The sequence below is a fragment of the Lepidochelys olivacea genome (assembly GCF_965140295.1).
Source record: "Lepidochelys olivacea isolate rLepOli2 genome assembly, chromosome: 4".
Taxonomy (NCBI): Eukaryota; Metazoa; Chordata; order Testudines; family Cheloniidae; genus Lepidochelys; species Lepidochelys olivacea.
The window spans coordinates 94,875,215-94,890,683 of NC_140414.1; the positions used below are offsets into that span (position 1 = coordinate 94,875,215).

Genomic DNA, 15,469 nt, shown 5'->3' on the forward strand with positions numbered 1-15,469 from the left:
TTGATTCGTAATGTTTTATTTACATATTTGACTAATTTCTTCTACATTTCTTAGGATACCTTTAAGAAAGTATATATTGTCATCTAAGTATATAAGCTGATCCAATACTACAGATAAATCTGTCTTTTAAACCAAGCAGAGATGCACTAGAATTATACTAATTTCACATAGTGCTCCCATGTTTATCTCAAAAATATGTACACCTCACATACGTTTAATTTTCTGTACTCTTTGTAAATAACGGTTATTAAAATTAGTCTCAGTGAAAAGTGTTTATAGATAAGCAAAACTTTTAAAACTTTAGAAAATAAATTCATGTATTTTTGGTAGAGAATACATAAGACTCAATCTCAACCCCTTAGCTCTGAGGCATAAACTAGATCAGCAGTTCTCAAACTGTGGGTGGTGACCCCGTTTTAATGGGGTTGCAAGGGCTGGCTTAGACTTGCTGGGGTCAGGAGCTGAAGCCAAAGCCCGAGCCCCACTGTCTGGGGCCAAAGCCTGAGGGCTTCAGCCTTGGGCAGTGGTGCTGAGATTACAGGCCCCCTACCTGGGGCTGACACCCTTGGGCTTTGGCTTCCCTTCCCCTCACCTCGTGGCAGTGGGCTTTGTCCCCCAAACTCAGCGGGGCAGGGATCGGGAGGGCTCAGGCTTTGGTCCCCCTCCTGGGGTTGTGTAGTAATTTTTGTTGTCAGAAGGCGGTCGCGGTGCAATGAAGTTTGAGAACGCCTGAACTAGATGGTTTTAAAAAAACCAAGACCAAAATCTTGAACAAATGCAGCTGTCCCATTTGCTCCAGAATGCTAAGCACAGAGCACAGAATACTCAAGGCTTGATCATGCAAACATTTATGCCTATGAGTAGCCCATCCTGAAGACCACAATTCATCAAAGTATTTAAACATGTGCTTAACTTAAAGCATGTGTCCAAATTGGGACTTAGGCACATATTTAAAGTTAAGCATGTCCTTAAGTTATTTGCTGAAGAAGCCTGGACTGCTGAATCAGGACCCTATTGAGTAAAGTTAACACACACGCTTAAGTGTTTGCAGTACCAAGCTTTAAGTTTACATTGGGCAAATATTTCTCATAAAAGATGCCCTGATCCTTATCTTATAAAAATGTTTTGTTTATTTTTCAATTACAAAAGTACATTTAAAAACTGAATTATTTGCTAAAAGCAATATAAAACTCTTAAAAGCCTATCTTTGACAAAACATAAGTATTGTTGTTTGCATCTTACATTCTTATACACAGTATTTATAGATATATACAAAGTAAAATCAGAAATAGATGGAACACAACTACATGAGACTCAAATTCCATTTTATATTGCACAATTACAACACCACAGAACACCTTCAAGGAGCAGCATTCAAAGTTTTCAATTTTCAAAGTTTTGTTTTATTTGCTCAGTTTGCAGTTATTTTGCTATTTTCTCTGCAATAATGCACCAGTTTCCATGATCATAGCAAGAGCTAATAATATGAAGTTCAGGCACATTCTCTTCCAGTAGAGAGCATAGCTCTCCTTCCCGAAAAACATGATAATAACGCATGAAGGCTTTTGTATCCAATACGTCAACAACCTGGTCCCCAACAGCCATTGCTTCATCCAAAATAGAATCAGTGGAGTCAGTTGTTGAAGTTCTTTGAAAGAGTTTGCTAGCGGTAGATTTACCATCTTCATCTTTACTATAAGTACAGTTGTTGTCCCTGTCTTCCACAGGACCACTCAGAAAAGATGTTTCTTCATTCTTGCTCTGAACTACTCCATGGTGTTCTCCATTTAAATCCCCCATTACACCTGAAGTGGTCATCCATTGTGGTTTTTTGAGAGATGCATTTTCCATAAACACTTCATCATCATCTAAACTTTGCTCTTTTAACAATGGCCCACGGTGACCTAAGTCTAAACTGCAGTGTCTTGACGGTTGAATGGATATGGTTCTGTTTGCCCATCCTCCTACATTCTTCAGAGATTTCATCTTCTCAGTTTGCTTTCTTAAGGATGATTCGTCAAGGGATCTGGAGAAAAACCATGAACGAAAAGATTTCCCTAGAGCACTATAGAATCGATTTTCTTCTTCTTCAGACATTTTCATGCAGCAGGTTTTGGCTAAGCAATGGTCTGTACTGTGGGAACTTTTTGTATCACGTTCCTGTTTAAGATTAATTGGGTAGCTGCATTCAGAGCCTACTAGTTGCTGCGGGTGTTTTTTTACAGAATGTTCAAGATCACTCTTATGTCCAGACTGATTTGATTCTGAAAGAAGCCGGGAGCACAAGTCCCTATTCCATGGAACAAATACATCTTGTTTTTCAAAGCGACGATTTTTTTGTTCCATAGCCCAAACATAAATCATGATCTGACCTCCAGGTATCAATACCCTTGCCATTTCTTTTATTGCTTTGATTCTTCTTTGTTTAGTTGAGAAATGGTGAATCACTGTGAAGGAAGGAAAGGCATTTGAGCTTAAATACTGCTACTGTTACATTATTTATTTTTTAAAATAATCTTCAGTTAATTTAGTGCTCATGAAAGATTTCAACTGACATTGCTGGAAACATAAATTCTCTATCTAGCCACAGAACAAGTACAGCAGAAGGTAATAACAGTACAAACCTTCTCCATACTTTCCTACCAACATGCCCTAACTACAGTTGGTCAGAAAACTTTGATAGAACCATTTTCCATCAGAAAATGCAGTTCCATAGAAATAGAAATCATTGGCAAAATCATGTCAATTTTGCAGAAATTTTGCCTTGGAGAAAAACTGAAAAAATTCCAACAATGTCAAAATGTTGCTTTTCCATGTTTTCAAAATGAAACATTTTGATTTTTAATTTTCAAATTAATTTTTGTTTTAAACTTTTTAATATTATAACATTTTAAATCAAAATCAAAACAAAACTTGTCAATCAGTCCAAAACAAGAGGTTTTTTTCAGAATTTTCCTTTGTGGAGAATTTAGGAATTTTACAGGTTTGTTCCAATTTGAAACAAAGTCAAATTGTGAAGTCTCAAAATCCTTCATGAAATACATCCTCTGCCCAGATCTCGCCTTAATCATGTCAGGAATGGAGCACTTCTAGCCACGAGTGGGTAGTTGAGACTCCCAGGCCCATTCAACCACTGGGTTCCTGATTAATTAAATTAAAGTATCTCAAATATGCAAATTGTTCTGAGGATGATAACCAAAGATGACTGAATACTAAACTAATATAATTTCCAAATAATATGTTTTAATTTAGGTACATTTAAAGTATGTCTATCCAAAGCTCCAGGTGGATATATAAAATATTAATGAAAAATCTGTACAATACATGAATTGGACTAGTATAAAAAACTAAAAACATGCTAATCCCTCTCCATGAACTGAATCGCCCATTTAGTCTACTCTCCTCTTTCACAGAAGATGCCTGGGAGAACCAATAAACTTTGCAACATGACCTGAAAGCCACCATTTCCAGGCTCTGGTTGAATAAGGAAAGGAAGTTGAGCGCACATCATTGAGAATGCCTTACCCTAATTTGAACAAGGGCTCTGTTGGCTCAAGAACCTCACCTGTTCACAGCTACTAAATGTATCACATAGTATAAGAGACAGACTGAGGTAGGCAAGGACCAAGACCACTTGGGGATTTACATGTGAAAGCCAACACCTTAAATTTCATCCAGAAATCTGCTGGTCACAGAGTACAGGAGTAATGTGCTTCTTACTGAGTTGCCATATTCTGAACTAGCCACAATTTCTGAATGGTTTTAAGGTGTAGTCCCATGTAAAGCACACTGCAATCATCATATGTGCATCCCAGTTAGTTGTGTCTTAATTTGTCAAAAAGCATGGGTAAGATGTGCAAATGAGTGTGCAACCTTCTTGCCAAGTGCTAATGATAAAACCCTATTGATGTTAACTGGTCAACTAGGAGCAGCTGAGGACACAATATTATGCCTAGTAACAAACAGTGAGCATGGTCCCTCAATCAGTGGTTCCTCCCCGCACCTTGTCAGTACTATCTCAGACTTACATAGATCAAGGCTCAACCAGCTTGCTTTCAACAAAATCCGAGTTTCTTAGACACTGAGATCGGATGACATAGAGTAGAGTGTATGTCTCATACTGAAGACATTTCAGGCCAATGGATATCTGATCTCTGTCTATCACAAGGAACAGATAATCAGCCAACACAACCAGTGCAGACAAGTCAGGGCTGTACAGCCCCAGGCAAGTTAATGGGGGAAAGGGAAGCCCAACAAAACAAAACAAAAAAAAAAGAGAGAGGGCATTTTTATTTTGGTTGGGAAGCTAAGGGAGACATAGCACAGCTTAGGGAGTTCCTGCTAAATTTGCTCTTCCTCCAGACAGTTTTTGTACTGCTCTGAGACACTAGCTGCATGGATCAGGTCGCTCTAGCATTGCAGTGCCCAGCAGATTAGATAGATAGATAGATTAGAGAGAGAGCAAGCGCTCTGACCTGGCACCAGCTACCAACAGCCAGCCAAGATCCAAGGACAATTCCAAACCAGGGAACCACTGAGCCCTAGTGGAGTCAGGAGAGAGCTCTGCCACAACTAGGGATGAAGAACAAGTAAAGTGATTTTTGTTTAAGCTGGGCAACACTACAGCACCTGCAGACCCCATCTGAGGACTCACAACCTCAGCCATACCATCCACCTCAGGTAAGCATTAGGGAGGAGTTTGTGAGCGTTAGGAGGTGAGAAATTGGCTTATTTATAAATGTTGGTTAATTATTAGTTAATCACTTCCTTCCCCAGATCCTATTTGCCTCTTCCTAATAAAGTTCTCTCCTCTGTTATGATGTTATTTGGGGAGTATTATCCCTTTTGCTGGGGTTTGCTTTAGTTACTTTATTGGCTTCTGTGTACTGGGCTTTACTCTCCTTGTCAGCTTGTAGTATTATCATGGATTTCTCAAGGGACAGCACCCTTTTTCTCAAGCATGGGGAGAAATGACTCTGAATGGAAACACCAGGCATCAAGAAAAGAACTCAGGACCCAGCCGGCACAAGGAGGGGAAAAAGCTACTCCAAATATTAGTGATATCAAGCACCTGGGAGAGAAGAGGAAGGAAGCTTAAGACACACTTGGAAGGAGAGGGCTACAGTTTTTTCCATATTTCATTATTCTGATATAAGAACCTGTCAGCAGCTGTGTGGTGATAATATGGCAAACTACAACAGCATTGTAGGTTAGCACTAAAAACTTTGTAAAATAAATCCAGGGAAGAATATTGTTAAAAATATCATCCAAAATGCCCTTCCCTCATCTGTTCCTCTTATATTTATACATAGAGGAGGACATGGGTAATATAGTCAAAAAGAAAAGGAGTACTTGTGGCACCTTAGAGACTAACAAATTTATTTGAGCATAAGCTGTAGCTCACGACAGCTTATGCTCAAATAAATTTGTTAGTCTCTGAGGTGCCACAAGTCCTCCTTTTCTTTTTGCGAATACAGACTAACACGACTACTACTCTGAAAATAGTCAAAAATGAAACTCAACGGGACTTAGGCATCTAAGTTCCTTAGGTGGTTTTGAACTTTTACCCCATGTCTGCTCCAGAAAAAATGTATATTCTTAACACACACTAGTTAAGGTGAGTTGTAGATTTAATATGTTGTTGGTCAAGGTAGACCCAGGGAGTGCGGGAAAGAGTTTGCTTTGACTAGCTACATGTTTTAAAACTACAACTTGACTTGCTTACACTAGGATTTTAACACACATTAGTTAACGCACATTAAAAACAAACCGTTTTTTCTAGAATGTACAAGGCCACCAAAAATAAATGGTACTTCCCTAGTCAATGTCATTGTTATGAAATTAAACTGAATATATTTTTGTTCTCAAGTTTCCTATCATGAAACTCCATTTTATAAGATTTAAAAGATAGCTGCATGGTTTAAAAATAACCATGACAATGAGATATAAGAACCAACTGAAAAAACGATCCAAAATATTTCATGTTTATTTTGGAACAGAACAAACATTCTACTGTATTCTCTTACCTCCGATGGAGATAATTGCATTGAAGCACTGATCCCTAAGGGGAAGATTAAGGTTGTCACATACCGAGACTTCACAGCCTTTCTTCCTTGCAATCTTTATCAAAGGCTCACAGTAATCACAGCCCAGATTAAACACCTGACTGTTGATATTGAGATACTTTCCAGTCCCACATCCTACAAAACAATAAGCTTTATTACACAGGAAGCAACCTATTATGAGATTCCTTCACCCCACCTCTCATCCCTCATGGAAAAGTGAAAACACTTGGTGCCAAAATACTCCTGTAAATCTTTTAATTTTAAAACCATCCTAGAAAATGAAATGATCCTGCTTCATTCCCACTGAAATCATTTTGTCTCTGTAAAATTATATATTCACATAATCAGACATGGAACGGTATCTACAACAGCAACATGAAAGCTTGTAAATTCATGGCACAGTGGTACAGATCATCAATAAATCATGAACAAAATTAAAGGCCAAAATTCTCCTCTTCGATCCACAATGTATATGTTTATTCAGTCCCTTCTGATGTCAATGGAAATTTTCTGCACACGCAACTGCACCCAATTCCTCCCATACTAAAAACTAGACTGTGCAATGGATTTCTCTTTGGATGGGCTGGGGAGGTAGAGGAGAAAGGAATCCTCCCACAACAAGCCATGGACAACTCTGCAGGGTAGCTGCTACTGCACACATCCCTAATGCAGCCCCTTCATGAGGAGTGAGGGAGCAAACAGGAGGATCAATGAAGCAGCAGCTCCTTCAGCCCTCTCCCTGATCTCCACCCTGTAGCCATTGTTGAGCTAAGCTCCATGTCATATATGCCCCCCTCCAGGAACCTAGGAATATTGCCCTGCACATTGTGCAACAGTTCTACTGCCAGTGAGACATCTGTGGTTGCAGAGGAAAGGGCAGGATTTGCCCCACACTGCTGAATACGGATCTGCAGCACAGACGAGACAGGACAATTTTAATCTCCAAACACAGACTTGAAAATGACCGAAGTTCAATGGTTTCTATGCAACAAAGAACTATTTCAGTGTTACAGCCGCATCCTCTTTCTGTTATTGTTGTGATCAGTTACAACTGCACATTTGTATGTGTAATGGGCATCTATAGAATGTGTCTTCTATCTGGAAGTATGTTGAGAAATATTTAAGGATCAGTGCTGTTCCACACTGAAATATTCCAGAGTGCTCTTCAATACCATATGCATTACAGGCACTTTTCAAAATTAGATTAAGAAACATTCAGCACAGTTATGGGTCAGTGGTAGAGAATAGTATCTGAAAGTTTACACCCTAGAGGCAGGGGAACAGCTAGGCAAAGAGAACCATTTTATTCTTAGTAATTCAATTTAAAGGCCTGAGTTATCTTTAGAAACAGCACTGCAGCTTGCAGCCCTGCTGCTTTCATTGATGATAATGTGCAACATTATCTACAAAGACAGCACAGTAACTGTGAGAGAACAGCAGAACACTCAAAGTGGTAAAAAAGAGCACATTGCTAAAGCAAAAATCCAGCATTATTCCTAAGAATGGTGCTCAAGAGAAATGAAAGAGACTAATATATTAAAGCAGTTCAAAGAAAATATGAGATGAAAAATTAAGATATGCATGTTAATAAGAGAGGGGGAGTTGTTAAATCAGAACAAAAGTATAATTGATTATTATGTTTGTAGCAGTAACACTCAATTAAAATGTAAATTGTGTGTATATTGATTAAAATGCTTTAATTCAGTTATTTGACAGGTAGTTTTTGCAGAAGAGTTTTTATAATCTCAGTGCATACTCTGGAATAAGGGAACCAAAAATACTGTTGTGCTACCAACAAATGCTTCTGTTGTAATAATTGTGAGCCTGACTAGTGGAAAGTGGGTGGAGGTTCATGAATTGCTACAATGACCTGTTATATAAAATTGTTTAAGAAAAGATGTAAGAAGGAGACAGAAAGACTGAATTACTTTAAACAGAACATTTTTACTGATACCAGTCAACTACTTTGTTAAGAGTACGGACTAGTAAAAAATAGGAATAAGGGACAGGAAATCAATGGACCAAATTGGTGCTTCAGAAATTAGGCCTCATAGTTGGGCAAAATAATTAGAGGATGGCCCAATCCACCCATTAAACCCTTAAACAGAGGCTTGAGGGAGAACAAGGAACTTTTACCATCACAGCAGCTGCAGCAGCAGGATTGTTGCCATGACATCAGACCTTAATAGCCTACGGGGAAGATGGACCACCATCACGTCATCAGTGAGGATCCCAGCCTGATACATGTGAGATCCCACTCTGTCTCCCTTCCCTCGTGTGTCCCTTTCCGTTCCCCCTTATATTCCTCCTGTTCTACCTCTCTCTTGGCTTTTTGCCTGACCCTGAAATCAACTGTATTGCACAGCATCAGCATGGCGAGATGAGATGGCCAATCCAGCTCTGCTCGCCTGAGAAGGACCAGTGAAGCTGAGATGATGTCCCTGATCAGAAAGGTGAGCCAGGATCCAGAACAACAGCTGTCGTGGCTGATCAGCCAGCCCAATGCATCCATCAGTGACTGAGCAGCCACCCTATATCCTCAAAACCTCAACAAAAGCTGTATTTCCCCTGGTGTCTGTCAGCTTTTCGAAAGCGGGACGGTGACTATCATTCCCAACTAAGATTTGAACAACAGAACTAACTCTTTCTTCCCCACCAAGAAGAACTGTTTGGCAGAATAAGAGACTCTAACCCTATATTCACCCTCTTCAAAAGAGCATTTGATAGGTTTTAAGTTTGTTCTGCATCATCACTCAATTTCAGTTTCAAAGCTTTTTGCCTTGTTTTGTTTCTTTTCCTTTTGTGTGTTTTTATTGGTAAGTTTCTAACCTTTGGCATGAATTTTATAGTATGTTTGCCATGGTACTAAGCAGACTGAGGTCTTTATATAAGCACCAAACCACGAACCTTCTTTAACACTGTTTAATGTTGGACAGTGACAGGGTCATGTTAATACCTTTGACTCTTTGGGCCCTTTATTCCATCTAAATGAATACAACAGTTCACATTTCCACATCAGAATGCAACTTAATATTTCTAACCCTTCTAGTGCCCCATGATACTGTATGTACATGGTATTAATTTGTAATAGTATTTAGTAATAAGGCAATAAGCGGGCAGTTCCTTTTTATGAAGCTGTAACAAGGAACAGTCAGCATGGATTCACCAAGGGAAGGTCATGCCTGACTAATCTAATCACCTTCTATGATGAGATGCCTTCTATGATGCACTATAAGGTGGGTAGAAAGTTGGCTAGATTGTCGGGCTCAACGGGTAGTGATCAATGGCTCCATGTCTAGTTGGCAGCCGGTGTCAAGTGGAGTGCCCCAGGGGTTGGTCCTGGGGCCGGTTTTGTTCAATATCTTCATAAATGATCTGGAGGATGGTGTGGATTGCACTCTCAGCAAATTTGCGGATGATACTAAACTGGGAGGAGTGGTAGATACGCTGGAGGGCAGGGATAGGATACAGAGGGACCTAGACAAATTGGAGGATTGGGCCAAAAGAAATCTGATGAGGTTCAATAAGGATAAGTGCAGAGTCCTGCACTTAGGATGGAAAAACCCAATGCACAGCTACAGACTAGGGACCGAATGGCTAGGCAGCAGTTCTGTGGAAAAGGACCTAGGGGTGACAGTGGACGAGAAGCTGGATATGAGTCAGCAGTGTGCCCTTGTTGCCAAGAAGGCCAATGGCATTTTGGGATGTATAAGTAGGGGCATAGCGAGCAGATCGAGGGACGTGATCGTCCCCCTCTATTCGACATTGGTGAGGCCTCATCTGGAGTACTGTGTCTAGTTTTGGGCCCCACACTACAAGAAGGATGTGGATAAATTAGAGAGAGTCCAGCGAAGGGCAACAAAAATGATTAGGGGTCTGGAACACATGACTTATGAGGAGAGACTGAGGGAACTGGGATTGTTTAGTCTGCAGAAGAGAAGAATGAGGGGGGATTTGATAGCTGCTTTCAACTATCTGAGAGGTGGTTCCAGAGAGGATGGTTCTAGACTATTCTCAGTGGTAGAAGAGGACAGGACAAGGAGTAATGGTCTCAAGTTGCAGTGGGGGAGGTTTAGGTTGGATATTAGGAAAATATCCTTCCTTGGAGCCCCCATCCCCACACACATTGAATTGGGAGGCTACATCCGCCCCTGGTTTTCCTCAGTTTGGGAAAGGCCATTACGTTTGAAATACTGAAAAGGTGAACTTCACACTGTTTTAGAAAGCAAACAGTATGTATTTTGGTAAAGGGTAGACATGTAAAGGGGAAGTTTTGATCTGATAGAGCAATATGATATGTGATAACACATTCCTCTCAATTTTCTTTGATTTTTGGGGACTGTATGTCCATTACCTCATATGCTGTTAAGAATATCCCTACACACTAGATTTCAAGGCCAAGTATGATAAACATAATGCGTAAAACAAATGATGACAGGATTTTTCATTCAATAAATACAGTAACTTACCTATATCAGCAATGAGACTGCCAGGCTTTTGCTCCAACAGAAACTGACGAACACGAGGCCATGCTTTGCTTTGCAGGTCATTAAAACAGGAGGCTGTGCTTTCATACACACTATGTACATGCTGATTTTCCAGCTGAGTAGCCTCATGTTCCATCCTGAACACAGCATAAGACACAACAGACAAATATTACATACAGAACAGAAATTGTAGTAGCAGAGGTTGTAAATGTTTGTAGTATTTGACAACTCATGCCTCTATACATTCACATTTATAAAATTATAAGACTCCTTTATAAAATGCCTTTTCATCACATAGGGTCAGTTTCTGTGCCACTGAAGTCAGTGGGAGTTATTCCTTTGACTTCAGTGGGTATAGGATTATGCCCAAAAAGCATCCCGTAATAACATGTGTACCAGTATTCATATTTACAGGATAATTTTACCAATGAAATGCAGGCATCTATGGGGTGGAACACATCAGAGGTTTCACAATGCACAACAACATTACACAATAGTTTAGGGCACAAAGTAAAGAATACTGTATGCAATTGAAACTGCAGGTAAATTTAGGTGGGCAGAATATAATTACCTGAATTGAAATTTGGCCAGGACATTGACACCAACACCCTTTAACCATGTGTAACGCCGACAGATCCCGGTCGTCAGCAGGCGGGATCAAACCAGGAACCTCTGGAGCTAAGTGCATGAGCCTCTACTGCATGAGCGAAAAGCCAACTGTCTGTTAGCTAAGGCTGTAAAGCAAACTCATTAATCTCTCTCTCTAAGTGGTCTGGGTGCCATTAGATGGGACAGAACACCACACCTAGGAGGTGTGCGGATTACATACTTCCCATAGCTGAGGAGCGCATCCCGAGCTTCAGAGTCTTCCCAGTTGAAATCCCGGATGAGCCCCCCACTTGTAAGGCAGACAGACCCACCTCTGAAGCTTAGTGCATGAGCCTCTACTGCTGGGGTGGGCAAACTTTTTGGCCTAAGGGCCACACTCGGGTTGCAAAACTACATGGAGGGCTAGGTAGGGAAGGCTGTGTCTCCCCAAACAGCCCGGCCCCCGCCCCCATCTGCCCACTCCCACTTCCCGCCCCCTGACTGCCCCCCTCAGAACCCCCGACCCATCCAACTCCTCCTGCTCCTTGTCCCCTAACCTCCCCCTTGCTGGGACCCCCCCACCCCTAACCACCCCCCGGGACCCCACCCCCTATCCAACCCTCCTGCCCAACCCCCCTGCTTCCAGTCCCCTGACTGCCCCGACCCCTATCCACACCCCTGCCCCCTGACAGACCCCCCAGGACTCCCACATTTATCCAACCCCCTCCCCATTCCCCATCCCCTGACCGCCCTCCAGAACCTCTGCCCTATCCAACCACCCCCTGCTCCCTTTCCCCAACTGCCCTGACCCCTATCCACACCCCCACCCCTAACCGCCCCTTGGGACCCCACCCCCTATCCAATGCCCCCTGCTCCCTGTCCCCTGACTGCCCCCCGGAAACCCCCGCCCCTTATCCAACCACCCGGCCCTGGCCCCCTTATCATGCCGCTCAGCCCTGGTCTACACTAGGACTTTAGGTCGAATTTAGCAGCGTTAAATCGATGTAAACCTGCACCCGTCCACACAATGAAGCCCTTTATTTCGACTTAAAGGGCTCTTAAAATCGATTTCCTTACTCCACCCCTGACAAGTGGATTAGCACTTAAATCGACATTGCTGGCTCGAATTTGGGGTACTGTGGACACAATTCGATGGTATTGGCCTCCGGGAGCTATCCCAGAGTGCTCCATTATGACCGCTCTGGACAGCACTCTCAACTCAGATTCACTGGCCAGGTAGACAGGAAAAGAACCGCGAACTTTTGAATCTCATTTCCTGTTTGGCCAGCGTGGCAAGCTGCAGGTGACCATGCAGAGCTCATCAGCACAGGTGACCATGATGGAGTCCCAGAATCGCAAAAGAGCTCCAGCATGGACCGAACGGGAGGTACGGGATCTGATCGCTGTTTGGGGAGAGGAATCCGTGCTATCAGAACTCCGTTCCAGTTTTTGAAATGCCAAAACCTTTGTGAAAATCTCCCAGGGCATGAAGGACAGAGGCCATAACAGGGATCCGAAGCAGTGCCGCGTGAAACTGAAGGAGCTGAGGCAAGCCTACCAGAAAACCAGAGAGGCGAACAGCCGCTCTGGGTCAGAGCCCCAAACATGCCGCTTCTATGATGAGCTGCATGCCATTTTAGGGGGTTCAGCCACCACTACCCCAGCCGTGTTGTTTGACTCCTTCAATGGAGATGGAGGCAATACGGAAGCAGGTTTTGGGGACGAAGAAGATGATGATGAGGAGGAGGTTGTAGATAGCTCACAGCAAGCAAGCGGAGAAACCAGTTTTCCCGACAGCCAGGAACTGTTTCTCACCCTAGACCTGGAGCCAGTACCCCCCGAACCCACCCAAGGCTGCCTCCTGGACCCAGCAGGCGGAGAAGGGACCTCTGGTGAGTGTACCTTTTAAAATACTATACATGGTTTAAAAGCAAGCATGTGAAAGGATTTCTTTGCCCTGGCATTTGCGGTTATCCTAGATGTAGTCCTAAAGCCTTTGCAAAAGGTTTCTGGGGAGGGCAGCCTTATTGCGTCCTTCATGGTAGGACACTTTACCACTCCAGGCCAGTAACACGTACTCGGGAATCATTGTAGAACAAAGCATTGCAGTGTATGTTTGCTGGCATTCAAACAACATCCGTTCTTTATCTCTCTGTGTTATCCTCAGGAGAGTGAGATATAATTCATGGTCACCTGGTTGAAATAGAGTGCTTTTCTTCAGGGGACACTCAGAGGAGCCCATTCCTGCTGGGCTGTTTGCCTGTGGCTAAACAGAAATGTTCCCCGCTGTTAGCCACAGGGAGGGGGGAAGGTTGAGGGGGTAGTCACGCGGTAGGAGGAGGCAAAATGCGACCTTGTAACGAAAGCACATGTGCTATGTATTTAATGTTAACAGCAAGGTTTACCCTGAAAGAGTGTAGCCACTGTTTTATAAAATGTGTCTTTTTAAATACCGCTGTCCCTTTTTTTTTCTCCACCAGCTGCATGTGTTTCAATGATCACAGGATCTTCTCCTTCCCAGAGGCTAGTGAAGCTTAGAAAGAAAAAAAACGCACTCACGATGAAATGTTCTCCGAGCTCATGCTGTCCTCCCACACTGACAGAGCACAGACGAATGCGTGGAGGCAAATAATGTCAGAGTACAGGAAAGCACAAAATGACCGGGAGGAGAGGTGGCGGGCTGAAGAGAGTAAGTGGCGGGCTGAAGACAGGGCTGAAGCTCAAATGTGGCGGCAGCGTGATGAGAGGAGGCAGGATTCAATGCTGAGGCTGCTGCAGGACCAAACCAGTATGCTCCAGTGTATGGTTGAGCTGCAGCAAAGGCAGCTGGAGCACTGCTGCCCCTCTGTAACCAACCGCCCTCCTCCCCAAGTTCCATAGCCTCCACACCCAGACGCCCAAGAATGCGGTGGGGGGGCCGCCGGCCAACGAGCCACTCCACCACAGAGGATTGCCCAAAAAAAAGAAGGCTGTCATTCAATAAATTTTAAAGTTGTAAACTTTTAAAGTGCTGTGCTTAAAGTGCTGTGTGGCATTTTCCTTCCCTCCTCCACCACCCCTCCTGGGCTACCTTGGTAGTCATCCCCCTACTTGTGTGATGAATGAATAAAGAATGCATGAATGTGAAGCAACAATGACTTTATTGCCTCTGCAAGCGGTGATTGAAGGGAGGAGGGGCGGGTGGTTAGCTTACAGGGAAGTAGAGTGAACCAAGGGGTGGGGGGTTTCATCAAGGAGAAACAAACAGAACTTTCACACCGTAGCCTGGCCAGTCATGAAACTGGTTTTCAAAGCTTCTCTGATGCGTACCGTGCCCTCCTGTGCTCTTCTAACCGCCCTGGTGTCTGGCTGCGTGTAACCAGCAGCCAGGCGATTTGCCTCAACCTCCCACCCCGCCATAAACGTCTCCCCCTTACTCTCACAGATATTGTGGAGCACACAGCAAGCAGTAATAACAGTGGGAATATTGGTTTCGCTGAGGTCTAAGCGAGTCAGTAAACTGCGCCAGCGCGCCTTTAAACGTCCAAATGCACATTCTACCACCATTCTGCACTTGCTCAGCCTGTAGTTGAACAGCTCCTGACTACTGTCCAGGCTGCCTGTGTACGGCTTCATGAGCCATGGCATTAAGGGGTAGGCTGGGTCCCCAAGGATACATATAGGCATTTCAACATCCCCAACAGTTATTTTCTGGTCTGGGAATAAAGTCCCTTCCTGCAGCTTTTGAAACAGACCAGAGTTCCTGAAGATGCGAGCATCATGCACCTTTCCCGGCCATCCCACGTTGATGTTGGTGAAACGTCCCTTGTGATCCACCAGAGCTTGCAGCACTATCGAAAAGTACCCCTTGCGGTTTATGTACTCGGCGGCTTGGTGCTCCGGTGCCAAGATAGGGATATGGGTTCCGTCTATAGCCCCACCACAGTTAGGGAATCCCATTGCAGCAAAGCCATCCACTATGACCTGCACATTTCCCAGGGTCACTACTCTTGATATCAGCAGATCTTTGATTGCGTGGGCTACTTGCATCACAGCAGCCCCCACAGTAGATTTGCCCACTCCAAATTGATTCCCAACTGACCGGTAGCTGTCTGGCATTGCAAGCTTCCACAGGGCTATCGCCACTCGCTTCTCAACTGTGAGGGATGCTCTCATCTTGGTATTCATGCGCCTCAGGGCAGGGGAAAGCAAGTCACGAAGTTCCATGAAAGTGCCCTTACGCATGCGAAAGTTTCGCAGCCACTGGGAATCATCCCAGACCTGCAACACTATGCGGTCCCACCAGTCTGTGCTTGTTTCCCGAGCCCAGAATCGGCGTTCCACAGCATG

General features: G+C 43.5%; 1 protein-coding gene across 1 annotated transcript in view; it reads right to left on the bottom strand.

Moving 5' to 3' along the window:
- Positions 1-1,301: 1,301 nt before the first annotated feature.
- The window catches only part of TRMT9B (tRNA methyltransferase 9B (putative)), a 39,690-nt gene continuing 25,522 nt past the window's right edge, over positions 1,302-15,469 (bottom strand). Inside the window, exons 2-4 of the mRNA XM_084627588.1 lie at positions 10,535-10,689; positions 6,027-6,200; positions 1,302-2,447 (exon numbers count right to left, since the gene is read on the bottom strand). Of these exons, the coding sequence (XP_084483714.1) occupies positions 1,423-2,447; positions 6,027-6,200; positions 10,535-10,689 (1,354 nt within the window). The 3' untranslated portion in view covers positions 1,302-1,422. The remainder of the gene's footprint in view (positions 2,448-6,026; positions 6,201-10,534; positions 10,690-15,469) is intronic.